This window comes from Vitis riparia, chromosome 2, assembly GCF_004353265.1.
Source record: "Vitis riparia cultivar Riparia Gloire de Montpellier isolate 1030 chromosome 2, EGFV_Vit.rip_1.0, whole genome shotgun sequence".
Classification (NCBI taxonomy): domain Eukaryota; kingdom Viridiplantae; phylum Streptophyta; class Magnoliopsida; order Vitales; family Vitaceae; genus Vitis; species Vitis riparia.
Window position 1 is genome coordinate 15,431,888 of NC_048432.1, and position 12,181 is coordinate 15,444,068.

The 12,181-nt window shown below is 31.8% G+C and overlaps 2 protein-coding genes across 2 annotated transcripts; both read right to left on the reverse strand.

The window, feature by feature from the left end:
- Positions 1–248: 248 nt before the first annotated feature.
- Positions 249–2,927, reverse strand: LOC117904928 (glyoxylate/hydroxypyruvate reductase HPR3-like). The gene is made up of 2 exons (XM_034817753.1): positions 2,351–2,927; positions 249–902 (listed from the first exon to the last, which is right to left on the reverse strand). Exons 1-2 carry the CDS (start codon positions 2,849–2,851, stop codon positions 387–389), a joined length of 1,017 nt encoding a protein of 338 aa, XP_034673644.1. The 5' UTR covers positions 2,852–2,927; the 3' UTR covers positions 249–386.
- Positions 2,928–7,733: 4,806 nt separating this feature from the next.
- LOC117904624 (leucoanthocyanidin dioxygenase) lies at positions 7,734–9,230 on the reverse strand. Its single transcript, XM_034817321.1, has 2 exons — positions 8,649–9,230; positions 7,734–8,477 (listed from the first exon to the last, which is right to left on the reverse strand). The coding sequence occupies exons 1-2, from the start codon at positions 9,149–9,151 to the stop codon at positions 7,913–7,915; spliced, it is 1,068 nt and encodes a 355-aa protein (XP_034673212.1). The 5' UTR covers positions 9,152–9,230; the 3' UTR covers positions 7,734–7,912.
- Positions 9,231–12,181: the final 2,951 nt, after the last annotated feature.

A 12,181-nucleotide genomic window follows, 5' to 3' on the forward strand; every position in this document is an offset into this window, starting at 1 on the left:
GGAGGAGCGGGTAGGAGTATTGTTTCATCTCATTTTGAATCACTCATTCATCTAAACTTAAGTGGCCTCATATATATACCTATGGATATATATTCTGTCTCCCCATTCCAAACCCTTCCTCATTAGGTGGCCTGATGTATGCTTATTGCATAATTGAGTTTGTTATCTACCAGCTTCCTATCCCTTTTTCTGTAAGGGTAATCTCCATCTGGCCCAAAAATGCCCACCTCAAGCCATTCCTAACAGTGTCCTGGAAACCAAGAAGACCCTAATTATGTGAATGCCTGAAGGTTCAAGGCGATTGATTGTGAATTCTACATGTGAAAACTTGGATTAGAATGAGTAAAATAATCTGATGGGTCAATGAATACCAAGTATCATACATGCTAGATAGGTGATAGCAGAGGTTTGTTTGAGAAGAAGGCCTCCAAGTTGGCTATGGCCAACTCTTGCAGAGCTTCAAAGGCTTCTGGTGTCACAACAGCATTATGTGGAGACAACACAACATTATCCAACTCAAGTAGTTCTATAGGCACAATGGGTTCATTCTCAAACACATCAAGCCCCGCACCTCTAATCTGACCTTCCACCAGAAACTGCACCAGTTCCTTCTGATTAATGAGAGATCCACGGCCAACGTTGATGATGACTCCTTCCTTCCCCAGTGCTGCCATCACATCCTTGTTGATTATGTGGTGGGTTTCACTTGTCAATGCACAACAAATAACGAGAATGTCGCTGTTAGCCGCGAGGTCGCACACATCTGCATAGTATGGGAATGAAACAGATGACCTTTTCTTCCTGGAGTTGTAGGCAATGGCGCAGCCAAAGGCCACGAGCCTTTTGGCAACTTCAGAGCCAATGTTCCCCAGTCCCACAATTCCAACTCGCTTTCCCCCTAGCTGCAACAATAACCAAGTCATCTGAATTTGAGTACTACCACCTGTGAAGCTCAAAAACCAATTTAATGAAATATCGCTGTAACAAACATGTATTATGTAGTACAAAAACCAATTAGTAGCTAACCGTTTATTTAATTTTAGGGCTTCCCATCCCACCCTTTTGACGGCGGAGAGAAAACAGAGGAAAAGAACAGGCAACTGAAGGGTCTATTTTAGTAACGGTTTTTTAAAATAACTTTTTATCTTTCAAAAAAAAAAAAAAATTCATTTAATAACCAAAAAACACAAAACTATTCTCTGTTCTTCGAAATATAAAATATGATGTTTTTAAATAATATATTTTAACTGTTTTCCAGTGTGGTTTTTTTTTAAAGGTGATTTTAAAAAATAATTATACACATACAAAGAATGATTAAAAATAAAATATTATATATAAAAATTATTTTTAAAAACATAGAAAATAAATTAAAAACATTTCAAATTCTTAAATAGATATTTATTTTATAAATCATAAAATTAAAAAGAAAAATATTTTTTAAAATAGTCAGCAAATAGACTGAAATCGCTGAGCAGCATTTGGGCTAGCGGAGGTGGGAGAGAAAGGAAGTGGGCTTTTAAAGCTTTAGCATATGCTAGATTGCGTATGATACGTTACAGGTTTTAGCCTAATTAATTACCTAAGGGCTTTTATGAATAGCTAGCGTTTTAATTTCATATTGAAGAGTCGAAGGGAGGGAAATAAAAGTAAATACAGTCAGTTTCACTAACGTCCAAGCATCGTATTAAATAATTTTGACAATTTCAATAATTTTATGAAATTTAAATCTAATTTTTTAATTAGTGAATGTTACTGTCATTTCATATGAGATAGTAAAATTTAATACAATTTATTAATATGAGTTAAACGTGGACACATTTTTCACGAGTTTAAACTAAGTATGATGATGTATGAGTTAAATTTATGTTGATTTTAATAATATATTAGGTCAACTTGCATAATATAAAATTAATTTATCTAATAATTATATTAATTAACCTAGTTATAATCATAACCAATATATTTAATTCATATTTGACTTAAAACCCGTTAGATAATAATTTTAGAAAACATTTTTAACATTTTTAATACTTGAAAAGTTTTATCGTCTAAAAGTTAAAAATGTTTCGAAACATTTTCTAAAATCATTCTCAAACACACTCTTATTTAAAATTTGATTTTAAATAAATAGATGAATTGAATCCTAAACATATTAGATTGAAAGATTAATCGTATCGGCTCAAAGAACCCAATCTTATTATTAAATAAAAAATTTTATTAAATAAGTTAAATAACATGTTATTGATCATATTTACATATATATTTTTAACCTAAATATTATTCTTAGGTTATTTGAACTACGTGACTAAGTACGTGACTAACATGACCTACCAAGGAAGTACCAGCCTACCTTCCAACCAAGCGGATAATCTCCCTTCGTGGACCACAAACCGGAGCGCAGATACCTATCGCCGGCCGAAATCTTTCTGAGGACATCCATCAAGAGGGCGACGGCGTAATCAGCCACGTCCTCAGAGAAAGCCTGACTGCCGTTGGCGACCGCAATCCCACGGAGGCGGCAAGTCGTGAGGTCAATGTGGTCAACGCCGGCGCTTGATGCCACGATGCACTCAAGTGAAGGGAGTTTATATATAGTCTGGGAGGTGACCGGAGTGTGATCCATGCAGAGCATGACCTTGACGTGGGAGGATTCAGGTAACTCAGACATGTGGATGAGTTGGAACCGACTCAGTAACCGGTCCTTGAAAGGGAGCCCAAACGGTGGGCTGCCATGAACAAATACCACCCGTGGTGCTTCTGCTTCTGCTTCTGCTTCTGCCTCACCAGTGATAGCAGCCATGTAGTTTCTCCGGTGTCCATTCTGCGGCAATGGTGTTTCTCCGTTTAACATTTTCCACCTTTTGCTAACTTATTGTAGGGATTGGGAAGGAGAAGCGTTGGGATTATTCAATCTGGCCTTGGTTGACGTATGGATTCTCTTGTTATACACGGGTCTGTAGCAGACACACATAGAGACGTATAAGATATGTGCTTTCCAAAAGATGACATGCAGTCGATTATCACACCCTTATTCTCCCTGTTGATTTTTCAAAACTACATAGTCAGCATGCAACACACCGGGGAGTTTCCAAATGAAATGTCTTCATCAATAATTAGAAGTTCGTGGAATGGTGGCTCTTCGGATCACTAATAGCCAGCCATTCAAAACTTTCAAATCAACTTCCAGATTCCATATGGTGTTATTACTTGAAACATGTGATGATAAAACAATTCCTCATCTAGAAAAGTAATCTTCATTTGTTTAAAATATGGAAATAAAATTATATTCACCAAAATGCCCTTCATCAATTTTGTGCATTTGGCACAAATATTCCCATTTATAAATGACAAAATATATATTAAATATGAATGAGACTAATTTTGAAACTATATATATATATATACATAGAATAATTAATATTTAAAAAAAAAAGTAATTAAGGTGTGGTTGATAGTAGCAGAGCCAGAGATTTTTGTTAGACGGGTATGAAAAAAATATTATATTATAGTCATTATTTATAAATTATAAGATAATTATGAAGGACGTTCATTATCCGTTATCACCAAAAACACATGGAGGATATATGTATATATTAATTCATTCAAAACATGTCTTATTATTCTTTGGAACATACCCGAGTCCATTTTTCCACAATTTTGTTGAAGAGGTACAAATCTTCTAAGGTTGTGGAGGGCACTACCTTACTCCGATTCTCTCTGACGATGGGAAGCAGGAGAGAACATGTTCTATTTTGTATTCAAAACGTTGTCATCCCAAGAACTAACACTGTTATGTGGATTTATACTCTCCTACCTTAGGGACCATATCCTTTGGTTATTGGGTCTCATGAGTCTTAGGCCCATCATTTAAGGCCCATGATGACACTGAGCTTTACACATAAGGTGGTCTATACTCTAGAACGAATAAAAATCATATGTATATATATGGATAACTAAATCCTAAACAATGATTAATATGATGTTGGTCCACATTTATTTTATCAAATTAATGGTATTTTATATTATTATTAAAAAATGTATAATTTTAAACATTAATTATAAAAATGCATCAAATTAAACAATCATGGTACTAAGAACACTTTAAAAAAGTTTTAGATTTTATATATAAAAAAAAATCATCAAGAATATTTAAAGGAATTTCTTAATAGAATTAAAAAAAAAATGGAAAGAAAAATCATTAGAATTTTAAAATAATTTTAATCAATTTGTACCAAAAACCTTTAAACTTATTTTAAAGAATTTAACAATTTTATTATAAATTTTGATATTTTTCAAATAGAAGAGGTGCGGGGCTTTTATGTCTCATATTGTCTTATCACTTGATTTTATTTATTTATACATTAATCTCATTCTTTATACTTAGATTAAGGAGCCTGAATTTTTTTTATATACTTTCAAAAGTGAAAATTAAGATTTTCATATATACCAAATCAATACCTTAATTTTTTTTAATAACTAAATATAAGATATTTGAAAGTAAAGTCTTTTACTTAAAACTTATATTTCATATAATAAATTGTTAAAACACTGGTAATTTAATGGTTAGATATTGATGGATTCACATTATATCCCTACTTCCAAGTAAAAATATAAGTAGTTAATAAAAACTAAATAATTTTTTTTTATAATTTAGTTAAACCAACCACAAAAAGTAAATATAAAAAAGGAAAAAGGTCAAATGAACAAGAAAAAACAAGTATGGATAATATTAAATAAGATTTTATTTTATTTTTGAACTTTAGTTCAATCTTAATATATTATTAGTAATTAATGGTAGATATTATTTTTTGGTAATAATATTTAGTCACCATTATTTTTCATTTTTTTAAATTTTAAAATTAAATTTATATTCTTTTAGAGTGGGCAAATTTTCTATTTTTATTTTTATTTTACTAAAGAATTTTTACATCTAAGAGTTTTTTTTTTGGAAAATTGAATATTATTTAAAACTTGACTTAAGAAATAATGATTTTTAAAAAATCGGTTTTTTTTTAAAAAAAAAGTTTGAAGTATTAACAAAATTTTACTATCTCAGATTTCAAAAATTAATTTTTAAAACATTATATATATTTAAATATCTCTAGCAATCCCTAAAGGTACAAACCTACCCCAAAAGAATTTTAAATGCGATACTGAATTATCATAACAAAGGACAAAACTAGCATTAATATTTCAACTCCAATTCTCTTACAACTCTCAACATTCATTGTACACGTTTTTCAAACTTCCCACAATTTACCGAACAACCTAAGCTCAGGGTTTGTTTGGTTGGGAAGAAAACGTCTAAAAGAGAACTAAGAATTAAATTCTTTAAAAAAGTTTTAGATTTTATATATAAAAAAAAATCATCAAGAATATTTAAAAGAATTTCTTAATAGAATTAAAAAAATGGAAAGAAAAATCATTAGAATTTTAAAATAATTTTAATCAATTTGTACAAAAACCTTTAAACTTATTTTAAAGAATTTAACAATTTTATTATAAATTTTGATATTTTTCAAATAGAAGAAGTGCGGGCTTTTATGTCTTATTGTCTTATCACTTGATTTCATTTATTTATACATTAATCTCATTCTTTATACTTAGATTAAGGAGCTTGGATTCTTTTATATACTTTCAAAAGTGAAAATTAAGATTTTCATATATACCAAATTAATACCTTAATTTTTTTTAATAACTAAATATAAGATATTTGAAAGTAAAGTCTTTTACTTAAAACTTATATTTCATGTAATAAATTGTTAAAACACTAGTAATTTAATGGTTAGATATTGATGGATCGATTCACATTATATCCCTACTTCCAAGTAAAAATATAAGTAGTTAATAAAAACAAAATAATTTTTTTTTTATGATTTAGTTAAACCAACCACAAAAAGTAAATATAAAAAGGAGAAAACAAGTATGGATAATATTAAATAAGATTTTATTTTATTTTTGAACTTTAGTTCAATCTTAATATATTATTAGTAATTAATGGTAGATATTATTTTTTGGTAATAATATTTAGTCACCATTATGTTTTATTTTTTAAAATTTAAAAATTAAATTTATATTCTTTTAGAGTGGGCAAATTTTCTATTTGGATTTTTATTCTGCTAAAGAATTTTTACATCTAAGAGTTTTTTTTTTTTTTTTTGGAAAATTGAATATTTTTTAAAACTTGACTTACGAAATAATGATTTTTTAAAAATCGGTTTTTTTTTATAAAAAAAAAAGTTTGAAGTATTAACAAAATTTTACTATCTCAAATTTCAAAAATTAATTTTTAAAAACATTATATATATTTAAATATCTCTAGCAATCCCTCAAGGTACAAACCTACCCCAAACGAATTAATCTAAATGCCATACTGAATTATCATAACAAAGGACAAAACTAGCATTAATATTTCAACTCCAATTCTCTTACAACTCTCAACATTCATCGTGCACTTGTTTTTCAAACTTCCCACAATTTACCGAACAACCTGAGCTAAGGGTTTGTTTGGTTGGGAAGAAAACGTCTAAAAGAGAACTAAGAATTAAGTTGTCAACCAATTAAGATGGGAGGATTGTAGCAATATTCCATTTTTCTTTTATACATTTCCTGACACTGAAAGGGATGGAATTGAAACTTTATGTGTGCAGTCCATGTCTAACGGTTTCTAAACAAAAATCTCAGACTACCTTATCTTTAGTGGGTGGAACTAATGAATCAGCATTCAGCAATAGGCATTATCAAGGAGAATGACTTGTTAACTAAAATATATGGACCTTTAAATATCTAATCCTTTAGTGGAGACGACAGGGAAAGGTTTTACCTGTACGCAAAGCAAATGTGGCATAGACTGATTTTTCAACGAGACTCCATGAAATCAATCTGGAAAGGGAATGTCTTAAGAGTTAAGACCAATAGGTTCAATTTGATCTTCAAGAAGAAAGGAATTTAAGGACAGGAAAAGACAAGTTCAAGGGAGCTTCCTTGGAAAGCTGGGTGGATGGGAATTTGCTGAACATACACAAGACTCTCAAGAGTTCATAGCTCACATTTGAAGTAGAGTTAAAAGTATACAGTACATGCCACCATAAGTTCCTTGGGTTTGGTCCAAATAAATCTGTGCACCATAAGATTTTTCATTTATATGATTCATCTCAGGCTTGATAATTTTTAATCATATTTCTAGATGTCACAAATTGACAAAGATTAAGTCATAGTTGTTTAAAAATTAGGGCCACCTATTTAACACCAGATGGCTTCACGAATCACCCATCTGCCTAATGTTTGTGTTTGGTTCTGGCCGGTCAATTGGGTCCTTCTGGTTCATCAGACTCGGGAGTTTTTTAAGTACATGTGGAGGGTCAGGATTTTGTGTAAAGGTGTGTGGTCCAAGGCTTTGGATTAAAGTAATTCGTACCCCTTCATTTTGATTATTGGATGAATATTACAGGATGGGATTAACTATGACAATTTTTCCCACAAGTTACTGCACAGGCCCAATCTGGATGAAACAAAAAATGGAGCTGCGTGTAGGGTTGAAAATTTTCCAACTGCCCCTCGAAAAAGTCTCAAATCTTTATCAAGAATTTAAGGCTAACATAAGTGCATAGATTTCAGCTTTCTTCCCACCAGTCATACCATTACCATATTGGCTTTATTTTTCAATGCAAGTAGCTTGAGAATTAATAATGACATTGGTAATTCAAATCCAAAACTTGGTTGTGCACAAAAGAAGAATAGAAATCTCGAATTTTATTAAACAAAAGCAGGCAGAGAAACAAACATATATGATGGCCTATACCTGCCATGATCAAAGATTGGGAAGCTTAAAAGTTAAAACACAGACCAAACTGTAACAGAACAGCCAAATAGAGAGCTTAGTATAGCAGATGAAATACAATAAGGCTACAGCTCATTTGGAGAGTAGAGCCTCCTGGGTCTTCCTGAAGAGCTTGTGCTGAATATGTTGGGCAAAGGTGCGAGGTGGGAAGAGTGGTGGCTCAGTCTCAGACACCGTCTCTGGCAGTGGCTTCAGGATGATCTTCTCCTTAGGCGGCTCGCAGAAAACTGCCCATGAAATCCTCACCTTCTCCTTGTTGACCAGTCCCCTGTGAAGAATACTCTTGTACTTACCATTGCTGAGAATCTCTATGGTGTCTCCAATGTGCATGATGATGGAGTTGGGGACACACTTGGCTGTCACCCACTTGCCCTCATAGAAAAGTTGCAGGCCGGGTACCATGTTGTGGAGGATGAAGGTGAGAGCGCTCACGTCAGTGTGAGCTTCCACCCCGAGAGCCAATTCAGGCTGGGGACACTTGGGGTAGTAGTTGATCTTCTTTTGGAGTAGTAGCTCTTCCATCCCACCAACTTCCTTTTCTAGTCTCCCTTCTTCCAATCCCAACCCAAGCGATAGCACCGATAGTATCTTGGTTGCCAGGCTCCTAAGTTTCACCGAGTACTCACAGGTTGCTGGACTGCAATCACAAGTTTGAACAAGTAATTCTTAGAACCCAGAAACGATTTCAAAATTAGTAAAATTTGCAGATTTTTTTTTATAATAGAAAATTCAGTTAGTAACTACTTGGCCAGAGGAAAAACAGATCAGCAAACACCGTATAGTTATATAAACAATGAATTGAACTTACATATAGTCGCTTGGTGTCTTAGGCCAGATGGTCATATCGCGCTTGTCTTCAGGGAAGATGAGGTGGAAGAAGTAGTCCTCCCACTCAAGCTGTCCACTAGCATTGTTGGCAAGCTTGCTGCCATAGCCAGCGATCTTGCCGGAGGCCTGGTCATTAGCATACTTCTCCTTTTCCTCAATGGGGAGATTGAAAAAGGTCTCTCCAGCAACCTTAACACGGTTGATAAGGTCATCAGAGATGCCATGGTTAACAAGGTGCATCACACCCCACTCCATGGCAGCTTTCTTCAACTCCTCCCGGCATCTCTCCCGGACCACCTCGTCCTCAGACTCAATATCCTTCAAGTCAATAGTTGGAACCTGAGGCCCTTCATCCTTCTTCTCCTCCTCAAAGACATTGCCAATGCTGGTGAGCTCTTCTTGGGGGCGGATGTACTCTTTGGGGATTGACTGGATCCCACTGCTGGACAAGCTCTCAACTCTAGGAGCCACTGAAGTCACCATTCTAGTAAATATCACTGATCTACTTGTTTTCCCTTCCCTTTCTCTCTTGCTTGCAGTCTGAATGATCAGCACGCTGCATTGGTCATTTTTGAAGCTTTAATTTATAGAGATGGTCTCTTCAACTAAACCTTAAGCCAAATGCTTAAAGATACTGTGTTACTCTACAACATGAGAATGGGGTAGCGCTACCAAGCTACCAACCCTCCAACTCAGAGAGAGAGAGAGAGAGATTGTGTCAGTTACTCACGTGATGACCTCCGCACCAGATTCAACACTAGACAGCCGAAGAGAACCAAGAAGGAAGGTGCGCTGACTGGAAGGTTTCAGGCACGGGGCCTTCTAACCCTTGTGAGATTTCGACCGGAGAAATCAACGGGCAACACGAGCCTCTTGGCCCTTGGCCAATCACCTCATGACCGTAAACTTCTCTAAAGATTCCTTACCACCTACCATCCAAGCCATACACGTTTCAGCTACCCCTCCTCCCCGGAGAGCTTTCCCAGACTTTTGACTTTGACCTTTAGCTAGCTGACAAATGCAGATGATTCTGTGGGGATGTTAATATTTAATTAAATTGGGTGAAGTTTTAATGCATAAAAACTTTAATTTGTCTGTCAATTTCTGATAAACCCTAACATTGAAATTGGTTGATGTCCTCTCCCTATAGTAGATCCTAGGATATAATTCAAACCGGGTACGTAGTGGTATGTATAGAAATGGGACAAATATGCAAGAAAATTTAACAAAACATTAACAAACTTTATCCATTGACAAGTGTATCAATCATACAATTTTTTATTAATGTATTAGCCATTCTTTATAATAAAATTAAGATTACTCATTCCTTATATTTTATTCAAAATAGTTTAATCAAAGACCACAAATATATAATATTTTTATAATATTAGTCTCTCTTAATGTTTTTGGTATTTATTCATGACACATAAGTTTTATCGCAGTGTATATGTGAATATTAATCAATCAGATACCTTTACTATTATACTAAATTTTTCAATAGTCCACTAAAGCCAAAAATAAGAAACTATTCCAAACAAGACCTAAATGAAATTGATTACATAAATACATTTGTTTTTATATTAAAAAAAATTGACAAATTCAACCCTTTAATAAATTCAATTGTATTTATATAGTTCTTATTGTAAAATTAAAACATTTATATATTATACAAGAAACTCTTGTATGTGGTTGTATTCCTATAGATGAACTTAAACAAAGAGATTTATTTTTAAAATACTTTAAAGCGTTTTTTCTTTTCAATTTTCAAAGGATACATAGAGTAGCAACCATTTTGGTCTTTTCATTTTGAAAACACTTCTGAAAATTAATTTGATAAATTAAAATTTGTTTTAAATGTGTTTTTTGTAAAATATTCTAAAAATAATTTGAGAATTGTTTTTTTGTTATCATATATGATTAATAAACTTTGAACAAAATAATAAATGAAAAATAATTTTTATATTTGAGTTATTAAACATAATTTTATTTTTTAAAAAAAAACTATAAAAAGTGGTTAATCATTAAAATTCAAATTGAAGTTTTGTAGGCTTATTCACTTTCATACGCAATTCATACATTACGGTATAGTTAACAAACTGAAATTGACATACTGATGGATAAAGACAACTTCTATTTTTCATGATGAGTCAAAATCATACATATAAGGCTAGAACTTAGAAGAGAAAACCGCCTAAATACGTTATTAGGATTTTGATTGCATTTAATAAACCACATTGTTAGGTAAGAAGGAAATGGACGTGGCAAACAAATATTATATAAATATGGGTTTATCCAGTAATAAAAAAATAAAAAAAATAAATCAATTGTCATCCAATTTAAAAATATTCATAACGATCATAACAATAACAGGATGACAATGAACAAGTTTTTTTCAATACTCATCTCACCTTATAACGGAATAGAAATTTAAATAAATCAGTTAAGGATTGGTTTAAGAATTTTTTTAAAACTATTGTCTTGTCCCGCCTAATCCTGATTATATATAAAATTAATTTAATTTAATTTTTATTTTTAAAATTTTAATATAATATGACATGTATGAGAAATTCGTATATTCATTATATTCTACTTAATTTTTTTAAAGGGACGAAAATGATAATTATTTTGAATGAATAAAATGAGATTGGAATGGAAGCAAGCCGTTTTGCAACCATCCCTAAACAGAGAAGAAAATTAGTTTATGGTCCTCTAAATTGTTAATGTATAATAAATATGATTAATTTTTAAAAGTTCCATGAGATATAGAAGTATTTAAAATAAATTTATACTTTTTTCTGAGTACAGCTTATTCCCAAATATGGCCCACCCCGTTGGTGGTGGTCGTATTTAAAATAAATTTATAATTTTTTCTGAAAATTTGTGGCTAAAGTCGGGTGACAGGCAATTCAGCATTTGAAAATTTGTGCTAAAGTCGGGTGAAAGCAAAATATAAAATTTGATTGAGATGTGACTTGTGAGGAGAGAGAGAGAGAGATGGTCAAAATTGAAAAATAAAAAATAAAATAAAATGAACAAAAGTCTAACGACTCCAAGGTGGTTGAGGCTCGTGTCCGCAACCATCAGTCTGTATCTGCCTTTTTCCGAACTACCAAAAGGTGAAATTCATAAATAAAGGCAAATCATTACTTCACAGCTACTCCCACTTTAATGCTCTCACTTTTTCTTTTTATGAAAACTACACAAGAAAACCAAATACAAATAAAACTTTAAAAAAAATTATATATATTTAAATGATTTAATTTTTATATAATTGAGATAAATAAGTGAAATAAGTTTAAAAAAACATATAAAAATAATTTATTAAGCTTAAACCTAATTTTTATTTTTCTTCATTTTTTTCTTTTCTTGTATTTTTCCAAAAATTTTCTAGAAACCAAACATAATCTTATGAAAAAATATGAGGAAAAGTAAATACTAAATAAAAAGAAAAATGAGAAGAAGAAAAAATAGGAAGAAAAATAAAATTAGATTTAAAGTTAATAAATTATTATT

What these genes read in the sequence shown, in the direction of transcription:
- LOC117904928 (XM_034817753.1), bottom strand. Translation starts at nt 2,851, where the DNA reads ATGTTAAACGGAGAAACACCATTGCCGCAGAATGGACACCGGAGAAAC. An exon ending in ATTATCCGCTTGGTTGGAAG is followed by an intron (nt 903 to 2,350) that starts GTAGGCTGGTAC and finishes TTATTGTTGCAG; the next exon opens with CTAGGGGGAAAGCGAGTTGG.
- LOC117904624 (XM_034817321.1), bottom strand. Translation starts at nt 9,151, where the DNA reads ATGGTGACTTCAGTGGCTCCTAGAGTTGAGAGCTTGTCCAGCAGTGGG. An exon ending in AAGACACCAAGCGACTATAT is followed by an intron (nt 8,478 to 8,648) that starts GTAAGTTCAATT and finishes TTGTGATTGCAG; the next exon opens with TCCAGCAACCTGTGAGTACT.